The 15,414-nt window shown below is 60.5% G+C and overlaps 1 protein-coding gene across 1 annotated transcript; it reads left to right on the top strand.

The window, feature by feature from the left end:
- Positions 1-1,068: 1,068 nt before the first annotated feature.
- Positions 1,069-14,555, top strand: GABBR1 (gamma-aminobutyric acid type B receptor subunit 1; the record flags this gene model as incomplete). Its single annotated transcript, XM_080364450.1, has 18 exons — positions 1,069-1,224; positions 3,333-3,467; positions 4,638-4,808; positions 6,443-6,544; positions 6,660-6,725; positions 7,338-7,529; positions 7,606-7,848; positions 9,332-9,395; positions 9,988-10,065; positions 10,159-10,309; positions 10,459-10,591; positions 11,068-11,184; positions 11,279-11,386; positions 12,418-12,511; positions 12,590-12,717; positions 12,814-12,942; positions 13,677-13,820; positions 14,292-14,555. The coding sequence occupies exons 1-18, from the start codon at positions 1,099-1,101 to the stop codon at positions 14,553-14,555; spliced, it is 2,445 nt and encodes an 814-aa protein (XP_080220576.1). The 5' UTR covers positions 1,069-1,098.
- Between the last annotated feature and the right edge of the window lie 859 nt (positions 14,556-15,414).

Raw genomic sequence — 15,414 nt, forward strand, 5'->3', positions numbered from 1 at the left:
GTTATTTTCCCCTTATTTCCCCCTTATTTTCCCCTTATTTTCCCCTTATTTTCCTCGTAATCCCCCCTTATTTTCCCCCTAATTTCCCTCTTATTTTCCCCTTATTTTCTTCCTAACTTCCCCCTTCTTTTCCCTCCACTTTCCCTCTATTTCCCCCTTGTTTTCCTCCTCATTCCCCCCCTTGTTTTCCCCCTTATTTTCCTCTTATTCCCCCTTATTTTCCCCCTCATTTTCCCCTTTTTTTCCCCTTATTTTCCCCTTCATTTCCCCCTCATTTTCCCCTTTTTTCCCCTTATTTTCCCCCTTAATTTCCCCCTTATTTTCCCCCTTATTTTCCCCCTTATTTTCCCCTTATTCCCCCTTAATTTCCCCCTTAATTCCCCCTTATTTTCCCCCTCATTTTCCCCTTATTCCCCCTTATTTCCCCCCTCATTTCCCCCTTATTTTCCCCCTAATTTTCCACTTATTCCCCCTTATTTCCCCCCTCATTTCCCCCTTATTCCCCCTTATTTTCCCCCTAATTTTCCACTTATTCCCCCTTATTTCCCCCCTCATTTCCCCCTTATTTTCCCCTTATTCCCCCTTATTTTCCCCCTCATTTCCCCCTTATTCTCCCTTATTTTCCCCCTAATTTTCTACTTATTCCCCCTTATTTCCCCCCTCATTTCCCCCTCATTTCCCCCTTATTTCCCCCCTCATTTCCCCCTTATTCCCCCTTATTTCCCCCCTCATTTCCCCCTTATTTTCCCCTTATTTCCCCCCAACTTCCCCTCTAATTCTCTTATCCCCCCTAATCCCCCCCCCCTCCCATCCCCCCCCCCCCACCCGTGACATCACCCCCCCCCCATTCCCCCCCCCGTGACATCGCCCCCCCCCTCCCCCCCCAATTCCCCCCCCACCCCAACCATGTCCCCCTCCGCGTCCCCATCCCCCCGCCCCTCCTGACCCCGCATGGGGGGGGTCGGCGCGGCCCCGCGGGGGCGGGGGGCGCCGTGGTGGGCGCTGTGGGCGCTGTGGGTGCCGTGGTGGGCGCCGGCGGCGTCACCCGCGGCTGTGGGGGCAGGGAAGAAGGCGGTGCACGTGGGGGCGCTGTTCCCCATGAGCGGGGGGTGGCCGGGGGGCCAGGCGTGCCTGCCCGCCGTGCGCATGGCGCTGGAGGACGTCAACAGCCGCGCCGACATCCTGCCCGACTACGAGCTGCGCCTCATCCACCACGACAGCAAGGTGGGGGGACAATGGGGGGACATGGGGGGACATGGGGGGACAGTGCGGGGACAATGGGGATGGGGCTGGAGGGCACCAGCGGGTGGGAGATGGGGGGGTTGGAGGCTCCGAGATGTGGTTGATGTGGGGTTGGGGGCGCCAGGAGATGGTGGGGATGGGGTTGGGGGCACCAAGAAGTGGTTGACATGGGGTTGGGGGCGCCAGGAGATGTGGGGATGGGGTTGGGGACACCAAGGGGTGGGAGATGTGGGGTTGGGGGCACCAGGAGATGGTGGGGATGGGGTTGGGGGACACCAAGAAGTGGTTGACATGGGGTTGGGGGCGCCAGGAGATGTGGGGATGGGGTTGGAGACACCAGGAGGTGATGGGGAAGGGGTTGGGGACACCAGGAGGTGGTTGACATGGGGTTGGGGACACCAGGAGATGGTGGGGATGGGGGCACCAGGAGATGTGGGGATGGGGTTGGGGACACCAAGAAGTGGTTGATGTGGGGTTGGGGGCACCAAGGGGTGGGAGATGTGGGGTTGGGGACACCAGGAGATGTGGGGATGGGGTTGGGGACACCAAGAAGTGGTTGACATGGGGTTGGGGGCGCCAGGAGATGTGGGGATGGGGTTGGGGGAGCCAGGAGATGGTGGGGAAGGGGTTGGGAACACCAAGGGGTGGGAGATGTGGGGTTGGGGACACCAAGAAGTGGTTGATGTGGGGTTGAGGGCACCAGGAGATGGTGGGGATGGGGACACCAAGGGGTCATGGGGGTTGGGAGTGGAGATGGTGTTGGGGTCACCAGGAGATGGTGGAGAAGGGGCTGGGGACACCAGGAGGTGGTTGACGTGGGGTTGGAGACACCAGGAGATGTGGGGATGGGGTTGGGGGGCACCAGGAGGTGATGGGGAAGGGGTTGGGGACACCAGGAGGTGATTGATGTGGGGTTGGGAGCACCAGGAGGTGATGGGGATGGGGACACCAAGAAGTGATTGACATAGGGTTGGGGGCACCAGGAGATGTGGGGTTGGGGACACTGGGAGGTGATGGGGAAGGGGTTGGAGACACCAAGAAGTGGTTGACATGGGGTTGGGGGCACCAGGAGATGTGGGGATGGGGTTGGGGATACCAGGAGGTGATGGGGAAGGGGTTGGGGACACCAGGAGGTGGTTGACATGGGGTTGGGGACACCAGGAGATGTGGGGATGGAGTTGGGGACACCAAGGGGTCATGGGGGTTAAGGGTGGAGATGGGGTTGGGGGCACCAGGAGATGGTGGGGATGGGGTTGGGGGCACCAGGAGATGGTGGGGATGGGGTTGGGGACACCAGGAGGTGATTGATGTGGGGTTGGGGACACCAAGGGGTCATGGGGAAGGGGTTGGGGACACCAAGAAGTGATTGACATGGGGTTGGGGACACCAAGGGGTCATGGGGAAGGGGTTGGGGACACCAAGAAGTGATTGACATGGGGTTGGGGACACCAAGGGGTCATGGGGAAGGGGGTTGGGGACACCAAGGGGTGGGAGATGTGGGGCTGGGGCCACCAAGGGCTGATGGACGTGGGGTTGGGGCCACCAGGGGGTGATGGGGATGGGGAGATGGTGAGAGGTGACATAGATGGGGCTGGGGACACCATGGGGGGGGGTGAGGATGGGGACCCAGGCGTCCGGGGACCCCCCAACACCCACCCCCTGCACCCCCATCCGTCTGCATCGCTGTCCGTCTGTGTCCCCCCCCCCCAATCTCTCCCATCCCCTCCCCCCATTTTAATCCCCCCTCTGATTGGTTGTTCCCCCCCCCCGGTTGCCACGGCAACGGATGCAGCCGGGGCCGCCCGCTGCGTTTCCACGGCAACGGCATCCGGCCCCTTCCGTGCCCTGAATTATTCATAAAACGCCCCAAAAAAAGAATGCTGGGGGGGGGGGGGGGAGGGGCTGGGATCCCCTCCCCCACCACCACCTCCCCCCTCCCGTATCCCGGACGCCTGGGTCCCTCTGATGGATGCCCGAACGCCTGGGTCCCCTAAAACGGACTTTGGGGTGGAACTGGGGGGTAACTGGGTTATAGTGGGTTGGAGGGGGGGGGGTCCCAGCAGCCACCCCCGTGTGTCCCCCCCGCCCAGTGTGACCCCGGCCAGGCCACCAAGTATCTCTATGAGCTTCTCTACAACGACCCCATCAAGATCATCCTCATGCCCGGTTGTAGCAGCGTCTCCACGTTGGTGGCCGAGGCCGCTCGCATGTGGAACCTCATTGTGGTGAGGAACCCCCCGGGTGTCCCCACATTGTCCTCACATTGTCCCCACAACGTCCCCGGCGGGTGACAGGAGGTTGGGAACCCCCCATTCATCCCCATGGGCACATTGGGTTGGGTTGGGCTGGATGCGGCGCGACTGTTGCCTGGTGGGTTGTACCGGGACGGGTGTTGGGGTCGGGTGGTGTCTCATTGGCCACAGGGTGGTTGTGGGGATGAAATGGTGTGTTTGGGTGAATGTGCGGCTGTACCTGCGGTTGTTGCTGGGGGGTGCAGGGCGGCTGTTGCTACGGGTCCGGTTGTTGCTTTCGGGCTGTTGCTGCATGTGTGGTTGTTGCTCTCAGGTTGTTGCTCTGTGCGTGTGGTTGTAGCTCCTCGTGCAGCTGTTGCTTTCAAGTGGTTGTCACTTGTGCGGCTGTAGCTCCACGTGTGGTTGGTTCACCTGTGTGGTTGTTACTTCCATGGTTGTGGCTCCGTGTGTGGTTGTTGCTCCACGTGCGACTGTTTCTCTTAGGCTGTTGCTCCTTGTGCGGCTGTCACCGCTCTTGTGGTCACTTCTCTGCGTGTGGTTGTTGCTCTCAGGTTGTTGCTCCATGTGTGTGGCTGTAGCTCCTCGCGCAGCTGTTGCTTTCAGGTGGTTGTCACTTGTGCGGCTGTAGCTCCACGTGTGGTTGGTTCACCTGTGCGGCTGTTACTTCCACGTGCGGTTGTTGCTCCACGCGTGACTGTTTCTCTTAGGCTGTTGCTCCTTGTGTGGCTGTCACCGCGCTTGCGGTCGCTTCTCTGCGTGTGGTTGTTGCTCTTGGGTTGTTGCTCCATCTTCAGCTGTATCTAGACATTGTATCTAGACATTGTACCTAGACACCCGTTGCCCCGAGTCCGGCTGTTGTTGAGCGTGCATGTGGTTGTAGCTCCTTGTGCAGCTGTTGCTTTCAGGTGGTTGTCACTTGTGCGGCTGTAGCTCCACGAGTGGTTGGTTCACCTGTGTGGTTGTTACTTCCATGGTTGTGGTTCCGTGTGCGGTTGTTGCTCCACGTGCGACTGTTGCTCCACCACGCGTTGTCACCGCGCATCCCCAGCCCTGTCCGCCCCCCCTCAGCGCCTACAGGCGGTCGTGGGGGTGTCTGTGTGGTGGGCACCGACACCCCCCAACCCGTCCCCGCCCCCCCCCCAGCTCTCCTACGGCTCCAGCTCCCCGGCCCTGTCCAATCGGCAGCGCTTCCCCACCTTCTTCCGCACGCACCCCTCGGCCACGCTGCACAACCCCACGCGCGTCCAGCTCTTCAAGAAGTGGGGCTGGACCAAGATCGCCACCATCCAGCAAACCACGGAGGTTTTCACCTCGGTACGGACACCCCTCCCCTCCCCGCCGCGCCCCAAACCCGCCCCCAACACGCTCCGCCCCCTCCCGCGGCGCCACCGCCGGCAAGGGACCCGTCACCCCCACGCGTGGGTTTGGTGGTCACCTACTCACCATGGGCTCTCTCACCACCCCGCGGCTCCACCCCCACTCACCATGGACTCTCTCACAACCACACGGCTCCATCCCCTGTGTCCCTGACTCACCATGGACTCTCTCACCACCTCGTGGCTCCATCCCCTGTATCCCTGACTCACCATGGACTCTCTCACCACCCCGTGGCTCCATCCCCTGTATCCCTGACTCACCATGGACTCTCTCACCACTCTGTGTCTCTGACTCACCATGGACTCTCTCACCACCCCGCAGCTACATCCCCGACTCACCATGGACTCTCTCACCACCCCGTGGCTCCATCCCCCATGTCCCCAACTCACCATGGACTCTCTCACCACCCGGCGGCTCCATCCCCTGTATCCCTGACTCACCATGGACTCTCTCACCACCCTGCGGCTCCATCCCCCATGTCCCCCAACTCACCATGGACTGTCTCACCACCCTGCGGCTCCATCCCCTGTATCCCTGACTCACCATGGACTCTCTCACCACCCCGTGTCTCTGACTCACCATGGACTCTCTCACCACCCCGCGGCTCCATCCCCTGTATCCCTGACTCACCATGGACTCTCTCACCACCCCGCGGCTACATCCCCTGTATCCCTGACTCACTATGGACTCTCTCACCACCCCACGGCTCCATCCCCTGTATCCCTGTCTCACCATGGACTCTCTCACCACCCCGCGGCTCCGTTCCCCACTCACCATGGACTCTCTCACCACCCCGTGTCTCTGACTCACCATGGACTCTCTCACCACCCCGCGGCTACATCCCCGACTCACCATGGACTCTCTCACCACCCCGTGGCTCCATCCCCCACGTCCCTGACTCACCATGGACTCTCTCACCACCCCGCGGCTCCATCCCCCATGTCCCCAACTCACCATGGACTCTCTCACCACCCCGTGTCCCTGACTCACCATGGACTCTCTCACCACCCCCGCAGCTCCATCCCCCGTGTCCCTGACTCACCATGGACTCTCTCACCCCCCTGCGGCTCCCTCCCCTGTATCCCTGACTCACCATGGACTCTCTCACCACCCTGCGGTTCCATCCCCTGTATCCCTGACTCACGATGGACTCTCTCACCACCCCGTGGCTACATCTCCTGTATCCCCCACTCACCATGGACTCTCTCACCCCCCCGCGGCTCCATCCCCTGTATCCCCCACTCACCATGGACTCTCTCACCACCCCGTGTCTCTGACTCACCATGGACTCTCTCACCACCCCACGGCTCCATCCCCCATGTCCCCAGCTCACCATGGACTCTCTCACCACCCTGCGGTTCCATCCCCTGTATCCCTGACTCACCATGGACTCTCTCACCACCCCGCGGCTCCATCCCCTGTATCCCCCACTCACCATGGACTCTCTCACCACCCCGTGTCTCTGACTCACCATGGACTCTCTCACCACCCCGCGGCTCCATCCCCTGTATCCCTGTCTCACCATGGTCTCTCTCACCCCCCTGCGGCTCCGTTCCCCGCGGACCCCCCAGACCCTGGACGACCTGGACCAGCGTGTGAAGGAGGCCGGGCTGGAGATCACCTTCCGCCAGAGCTTCTTCTCCGACCCCGCCGCGCCCGTCAGGAACCTCAAGGTGAGGCCACCTTGGCCGTGTCCACGTCCCCGTCCCCACCGCGTCCCCCCCCCAGCACGGGGATGGACGCGGAACCTTCTAGGAGCCGCCCCCGAGGTGATTTGTGTCCCCGCAGCGCCAGGACGCCCGGATCATCGTGGGGCTCTTCTACGAGACCGAGGCGCGGAAGGTCTTCTGCGAGGTGATTGGGTGACGGGGACGTGACGCGGGATGGTGGGCGGTGGCTGCTGGGTGGACACGGGTGGACGTGGGGCAGTTTGGGGATGGTGGGTGGAGCCGGGTGGGGTGGGATGGGTGGGGGAGTGGGGGAGATGGGTGGGTGGGGAAGAACATGGGTGGATGGAGAACATGATGGATGGAGAACATGATGGATGGAGAACTTGATGGATGGAGAACGTGATGGATGGATGGAGAACATGATGGATGGAGAACATGATGGATGGAGAACGTGATGGATGGAGAACGTGATGGATGGATGGATGGATGGATGGATGGATGGATGGATGGATGGATGGAGAAGAACATGGGTGGGTGGAGAACATGATGGATGGAGAACATGGATGGATAGAGAACATATTGGATGGAGAACACGATGGATGGAGAAGAACATGGATGGATGGAGAACATGATGGATGGAGAACTGGATGGATGGAGAACTGGATGGGTGGATGGAGAAGAACATGGATGGATGGAGAAGAGCGTGGATGGATGGAGAACATGATGCATGGACGGACAGACGGACGGACGGACAGGAACACGGATGGATGGACAAAGCCCTTCTTCCCCCACCCAGGTCTACAAGGAGAAGCTCTACGGCAAGAAGTACGTCTGGTTCCTCATTGGCTGGTACGCCGACAACTGGTTCCGCATCAAGGACCCGGCCATCAACTGCACCGAGGCCGAGATGGCGGAGGCCGTGGAGGGCCACGTCACCACCGAGATCGTCATGCTCAACCCCGAGAACACCCGCAGCATCTCCAACATGGTGCGGGCCGCGCCGGGACCTCCGACGGGTCCCATCCATCCCACCGCGCCGCGTCACCGCCGTCCTGTCCCCACAGACCTCGCAGGAGTTCATCGAGAAGCTCCAGAAGCGCTTGGGTAAGAACCCGGAGGAGACCGGTGGCTTCCAGGAGGCGCCGTTGGCTTATGACGCCATCTGGGCCTTGGCCTTGGCGCTCAACAAGACGTCGGCGGAGCTGGTGAAGAAGGGCTTGCGCCTGGAGGACTTCAACTACAACAACAAGAACATCACCGACGAGATCTACCGCGCACTCAACTCCTCGGCCTTCGAGGGCGTCTCGGTGGGTTGGGCGCCATTGGGGACTCGCCTGTCCCCTTCTCCTCAATGAGGTCACCAGGGTGTCCCGTGTCCCCAGGGTGTCCCGTGTCCCCAAGGTCACCCGTGTCCCCAACTCCATCATCTCGGTGGGTTGGGCGCCATTGGGGACCCGCCTGTCCCCTTCTCCTCAGTGAGGTCACCCGTGTCCCCAACGTGTCCCGTGTCCCCAGGGTGTCCCGTGTCCCCAACTCCATCATCTCAGTGGGTTGGGCGCCATGGAGGACCCGCCTGTCCCCTTCTCCTCAACGAGGTCACCAGGGTGTCCCGTGTCCCCAGGGTGTCCCGTGTCCCCAACTCCATCATCTCGGTGGGTTGGGCGCCATGGAGGACCCGCCTGTCCCCTTCTCCTCCACCAGGTCACCAGGGTGTCCTGTGTCCCCAGGGTGTCCCGTGTCCCCAACTCCATCATCTCGGTGGGTTGGGCGCCATGGAGGACCCGCCTGTCCCCTTCTCCTCCACCAGGTCACCAGGGTGTCCTGTGTCCCCAGGGTGTCCCGTGTCCCCAACTCCATCATCTCGGTGGGTTGGGCGCCATGGAGGACCCACCTGTCCCCTTCTCCTCCATGAGGTCACCAGGGTGTCCCGTGTCCCCAGGGTGTCCCATGTCCCCAACTCCATCATCTCGGTGGGTTGGGCGCCATTGGGGACCCGCCTGTCCCCTTCTCCTCGACAAGGTCACCCGTGTCCCCAGGGTGTCCCATGTCCCCAACGTGTCCCGTGTCCCCAGGGTGTCCCATGTCCCCAGCTCCTCCGTCACCAAGGTGGTGGGACCTTGAAGGCATCTACCGAGGGTTCCTTCATGGGCCACCGTTCCCCCAATGTCCTTCTGGGGGGTGTGGTCCTGTCACCCGCCGTGTCCCTTGTCACCCACCATGTCCTTGTCACCCACCATGTCCCCGTCACCGTGTCTCCATCACCCACAGTGTCCCCATCACCCACCATGTCCTTGTCACCCACCACGTCCTTGTCAGCCGCCATGTCCCTTGTCACCCGCCGTGTCCCTGTCACCCGCTGCATCCCCGTCACCCACCATGTCCCTGTCACCCACCATGTCCTTGTCACCCGCCGTGTCCCTTGTCACCCGCTGTATCCTTGTCACCCGCCATGTCCTTGTCACCCACCACGTCTTTGTCACCCGCCATGTCCCTGTCACCCGCTGTGTCCTTGTCACCCACCATGTCCTTGTCACCCACCACGTCCTTGTCACCCACCACATCCCCGTCACCCACCGTGTCCTTGTCACTCGTGGTGTCCCCATCACCCACTGTGTCCTTGTCACCCGTGGTGTCCCCGTCACCCACCACGTCCCCGTCACCCACCGTGTCCTTGTCACCCGTGGTGTCCCCGTCAGCTGCGGTGTCCTTGTCACCCGTGGTGTCCCCATCACCCGCCGTGTCCTTGTCACCCGTGGCGTCCCCGTCACCCGTCTCGGTTCCGCCCCGCAGGGTCACGTTGTCTTCGACGCCAGCGGCTCCCGCATGGCCTGGACGCTCATCGAGCAGCTCCAGGGTGAGTGGGGACCAGTGGTGGCCACGGGGGGCAAGAGGAAGCCCACGGGCTTCTTACTGGTCTGAACTGGTCTGTACTGGTCTGAACTGGTCTGAACTGGTCTGAACTGAACTGAATGGATCAGCTGAGCTCCCTACTGGTCTGAACTGGTCCATAAGTCCTGTACTGACCTAAAGGGACCTATAGGGCTCCCAGCTGGTCTGTACTGGTCTATAAGTCCTGTGCTGACCTAAAGGGACCTATAGGGCTCCCAGATGCTCTATACTGGTCCGTACTGGTCTATAAGTCCTGTACTGATCTAAACGGATCTATAGGGCTCCCAGATGGTCTGTACTGGTCTATAAGTCCTGTACTGATCTAAACGGATCTATAGGGCTCCCAGATGGTCTGTACTGGTCTATAAGTCCTGTACCAATCTAAACGGATCTATAGGGCTTCCCGCTGGTCCGTACTGGTCTATAAGTCCTGTACTGATCTAAAGGGATCTATAGGGCTCCCAGCTGGTCTGAACTGGTCTATAAGTCCTGTACTGACCTAAAGGGACCTATAGGGCCCCCAGCTGGTCCAAAGTGCCCCATTCCTGCTCCTCCAGGGGGCGTCTACAAGAAGATCGGCTACTACGACAGCACCAAGGACAACCTGTCCTGGTACAACAACGACAAGTGGATCGGTGGGTGACGTCACACGTTGGGGGAGGGGCCATCACTTCGGGGGGGAGGGGTCAAGAAGACCCCGCCCCACATCCCCGACGGTGTCACAACAGGAGGAGCCCCCCCGGCCGACTACACCAAGGTCATCACCACCTTCCGCTTCCTGTCGCAGAAGCTCTTCATCTCCGTCTCGGTGTTGGCCTCCTTGGGCATCCTCTTGGCCATCATCTGCTTGGCCTTCAACATCTACAACGGCCACGTCCGGTGAGCAACAACCAACCCCCCGTTTCCGCGGCTTTTGGGGCAAAATCGCACCTTTTTGGGCAAAAAGACGGCTCGGCCGGGTGTGGGTTTTGTCCCGTTTCTTGTGTCCTGTTGGACGTCACCGATGGTGCCACCGTGTCCCCCCGCAGGTACATCCAGAACTCACAGCCGTACCTGAACAACATGACGGCCGTCGGCTGTACGCTGGCGCTGGCGGCTGTATTTCCGCTGGGACTCGATGGGTACCACATCGGGCCGGGGCTGTTCCCCTTCGTCTGTCAGGTACGGGGGTTGGGGACAGGCGGAGATACAGGCGGAGGACGGGGACAACTGGAGGAAGAACGGTTGGAGCTATAGCACAGTGATGGGGACAAATGGAGGAGGAACAGCTGGAGATAAATCCAGGGGATGGGGACAACCGGGGAGGAACAGTCGGAGCTACAGGCAGAGGATGGGGACAGTCGGAGATACAGGCGGAGGATGGGGACAACTGGAGGAAGAACAGTTGGAGCTATAGCCCAGTGATGGGGACAAATGGAGGAGGAACAGTCGGAGCTACAGGCAGAGCATGGGGACAGTCGGAGAACAGTCGGGAGCTCTAGACCTCCAAAGTGATTGGCCAAGGGAGGTCCATGGGTGGTGGGTCCCACCTGTGGGGGTGCAGCGGAAGTGGCTACAACCAAACAGGGGAGGTACAACTGAACAAGGGAGGTACAACCGAACGGGGGAGGTACAACCGGCTCTCCCCAACCCCCCAGGCGCGGTTGTGGCTCCTGGGCTTGGGTTTCAGCCTGGCCTACGGCAGCATGTTCACCAAGATCTGGTGGGTCCACACGGTGTTCACCAAGAAGGAGGAGAAGAAGGAGAAGAGGAAGGTGAGGGGTGTTGTTGCACCCGCGGGGTGTTGTTGCACCCGCGGGGTGTTGCGGGTGACAAGGCGGTGACGGTGACGCCGTCGTCCCCACGCAGACGCTGGAGCCCTGGAAGCTCTACGCCACCGTGGGGCTGTTGGTGGGGCTGGACGTGGTGACGTTGGTGGTTTGGCAGATCGTGGACCCGCTGCACCGAACCATCGAGGTGCGGGAAAGGGGGGGGACCCTCGGGGTGTTGGGGGGCAGCTGGGGGGTGGTGGTGGGGTTGGGGGGTGCTCCAGGTGTTGGAGGGACACTCAAGGTGTTGGGGGTGCTCAAGGTGTTGGGGAGACACTCAAGGTGTTGGGAGGACACTCAAGAGGTTGGGGGGACATTCAAGATGTTGGGGGGACACTCAAGGTGTTGAGGGGACCCTCAAAGTGTTGGGGGGCAGCTGGGGGGTGGTGGTGGAGTTGGGGGGTGCTCAAGGTGTTGGGGGGACACTCCTAATGTTGGGGGGATGCCCATGGTCTTGGGGGGGCGCTACGTCAATGGGTGATCGAGGTGCTTGTTGGGGTGAAGCTCAAGATGTCGGGGTGATGCTCAAGGTGTTGGGGTGACGCTCAAGATGTTGGGCGAGTTCAAGATGTTGGGGTGATGCTCAAGGTGTTGGGGTGACGCTCAAGATGTTGGGGTGAAGCTCAAGATGTTGGGGGGATACTCAAGGTGTTGGGGTCAAGCTCAAGATGTCGGGGTGATGCTCAAGGTGTTGGGGTGAAGCTCAAGATGTTGGGGTGACGCTCAAGATGTTGGGGTGAAGCTCAAGGTGTTGGGGTGATACTCAAGATGTTGGGGTGACGCTCAAGATGTCGGGGTGACGCTCAAGATGTTGGGGTGAAGCTCAAGATGTTGGGGGGATACTCAAGATGTTGGGGGGATACTCAAGGTGTTGGGGGGATACTCAAGGTGTTGGGGTGAAGCTCAAGATGTCGGGGTGATGCTCAAGGTGTCGGGGTGAAGTTCAAGATGTTGGGGTGATGCTCAAGGTGTTGGGGTGATGCTCAAGGTGTTGGGGTGAAGCTCAAGATGTCGGGGTGATGCTCAAGGTGTTGGGGTGACGCTCAAGATGTTGGGGTGACGCTCAAGATGTTGGGGGCCCCCTAGGGGGGGACACTCCTGGTTTTGGGGGGGGGGACACCCTCATATCAAGACAATTGGGGGGTGGGGACACCCCCCGTCACCCCCATGGACCCCCAGGAGTTCACCAAAGAGGAGCCCAAGACGGACACCGACGTCTCCATCCTGCCCCAGCTGGAACATTGTAGCTCCACCAAGATGAACACCTGGCTCGGTGGGTTGTGGGGGGGGTGACGGGACAGCTGGGGGGCACTTGGGGGGTCTCCGATTGACAGTTTGTCCCCCCCTATAGGGATATTTTATGGTTTCAAGGGGCTGTTGCTGCTCTTGGGGATCTTCTTGGCTTACGAGACCAAGAGCGTGTCCACCGAGAAGATCAACGACCACCGCGCGGTGGGAATGGCCATTTACAACGTGGCGGTGAGACCCCCGGCGGGTTGTGTCCCCTCCGCGTTGTCACCTCACGGTGCCTGTGACCCCCGCGACTGTCCCGTGTGTGTGTGTGTGTGTCCCCAGGTCCTTTGTCTCATCACGGCGCCCGTCACCATGATCCTCAACAGCCAACAGGATGCGGCCTTCGCCTTCGCGTCCTTGGCTGTTGTCTTCTCCTCCTACATCACCCTGGTCGTGCTGTTCGTCCCCAAGGTGACAATGGGGACAGGGGTGGTGGTGGTGGTGGGTGGTTTGGGGTCCAGGTGTTTCTTCTGGGGTGGGGAGGAACAATCGTCCAATGTCCTTGTGGGGTCAAGGTGTTGCCTCAAGGTTGTTTCTTCTCCAGTTGGGTCGTGGAGGTGACACTTGGGGACATGGGACAACCAGGTGTATCGTGGTTGGGGTGTTTGGGGGTCCGGCTGTTTCTTCTGGGGTGGGGAGGAACAATCGTCCAACGTCCTTGTAGGGTCAAGGTGTTGCCTCAAGGTTGTTTCTTCTCCAGTTGGGTCGTGGAGGTGACACTTGGGGACATAGAACAACCGGGTGTATTTGAGGGGTGTTTTGAGTTCCAGGTGTTTTGGGGTCCAGGTGTTTTGGGGTCCAGGTGTTTCTTCTGGGACATAGGGGAACAATCATTCAATGTCCTTGTAGAGTCAAGGTGTTGCCTCAAGGTTGTTTCTCCTCCAGTTGGGTTGTGTTGGTGACGATGACATTTGAGGACATGGGACAAGCGGGTGTATCATGGTTAGGGTGTTTCGAGTTCCAGGTGTTTTGGGATCCAGCTGTTTCTTCTGGTATATAGGGGAACAATCGTTCAATGTCCTTGTAGAATCAAGGTGTTGCCTCAAGGTTGTTTCTCCTCCAGTTGGGTTGTGTTGGTGACGATGACACTTGGGGACACCGCCCAAGCGGGTGTGGGTGTCGGTGACGCCGGGCGGTTGTTGCAGATGCGCCGGCTGATCACGCGGGGCGAGTGGCAGTCGGAGCAGCAGGACACCATGAAAACGGGCTCGTCCACCAACAACAACGAGGAGGAGAAATCGCGGCTGTTGGAGAAGGAGAACCGCGAGCTGGAGAAAATCATCGCTGAGGTGGGGGGGGACCCACAAATGGGGCTTTTTTGGGGGGTACACACCCCCAAAAGTCATTTTCCTGGGTGGCAGACACCCCAAAATGGGGGTTTGACCATCTGGTGTAGGTGGGTTGGAGCTTCAAGGGGTTGATTGTCACCAACAGCGCAACAAGGATGATGTGGGGGGACGACCCTATTTTTGAGGGGGTGGAGACCCCCAAATCTTTGTGGGGGTGGGATAGACCCCCCAAATTTACTTTCGAGGCCTAGACACCTCAAAATGGGGGTTTGGCCGCCCCATGGATGTGGGTTGGAGCTTCAAGGGGTTGATTGTCACCAAGACACCAACACCTCAACCAGGATGATATGGGAGGGGAACACCCCATTTTTTAGGGTGTAGAGACCCCTGAATTTGTCTATTTGGGGGTCAGACCCCCCCAAAATGTCATTTCTGGGGGTCGGGCCCCCCAACGTGTGTTTCTCGCCGCAGAAGGAGGAACGCGTCTCCGAGCTTCGCCAACAGCTCCACGACCGCCAACAGCTCCGGTCCCGCCGCCGCTCGTCCAACCCCGCGCGCGACGGTGACAACAACCACCTGCCCCCCTCGTTGGGGTCCCCCCCGCCCCCCGCCGCCCCCCCGGGCCCGTTCTACCCCCCCAACCTGCCGCTGGTGCGTTGCCTCGTGTCCGAACAGGCGGACAAGCTGGGCCGCGGCAACTGTGACGGCAGCCGCGTCCATTTGCTCTACAAGTGACGCTTGGAGGGGGCGGAGCCGAGTGGGGGGGGCGGGGCTAAACAGGGTGGGGTCACAGGGTGGGGTCCCGGGGGGGCGGAGCCTCTCGGGTACCTTATTGGGTGTTTTTAAGGTGTTTAGCTGGTTTTTAAGCTCCCCGGATGTGGGGTTGGGGGGTTGTGTTCTTGTCACCCGCTCACCGGGTGTTGTTGGAAACGGGGAAAGGAGGGGTGGGGCAAACAGCATGGAGACCCCCACAGTGTCCCCTACAACCGTCCTGGATCCCCTACAACCGTCCCACTGCACCTACAGCCGTCCCATATCCCCACTAACCATCCCATGACTCCTACAACCGTCCTGGGCCACCTACAACCGTTCTGAGTCCCCTACAACTGTCCCTTGTCGCCTACAACCATCCCACCTCACCTACAGTCAATCTGTGTCCCCTACAATTATCTTGGGTCCCCTACAGTCATCCTGCGGCCCCACAGCTGCCCCTACAGTCGTCTCATCTCTGCTCCAGTCAACCTGGGTCCCCTACAACCGTCCCACGTCCCCTACAGTCGTCCCACGTCCCCCACAACCCTCCCGTGTCCCCTTGAGTCAACCCGACTCCCTCGGGTCGTCCCCTCCGGGTGTCCCCAACACCCACCTGGGGGTGCCGGTGGTCGCATCGTGATTCCTGTAGTTTTAACGTCAGGCTGTAGCATAAAACCCGAGTCCAGTTAAGCCAAGCCGGAGCGCCCAACTCGGACGGACAATCGCACAACGGGATCGGCGACTGTGACGGCCGGTTCGGGATCGGTCGCCGCCGCAACCGCCGCCGGTTTTCGGTGCCGTATCGGCCGCCTGTAACAGGCGGCGTCTGGAAGGTCGAGCT

This window comes from Nesoenas mayeri, assembly GCF_963082525.1.
Source record: "Nesoenas mayeri genome assembly, contig: SCAFFOLD_181, whole genome shotgun sequence".
Classification (NCBI taxonomy): domain Eukaryota; kingdom Metazoa; phylum Chordata; class Aves; order Columbiformes; family Columbidae; genus Nesoenas; species Nesoenas mayeri.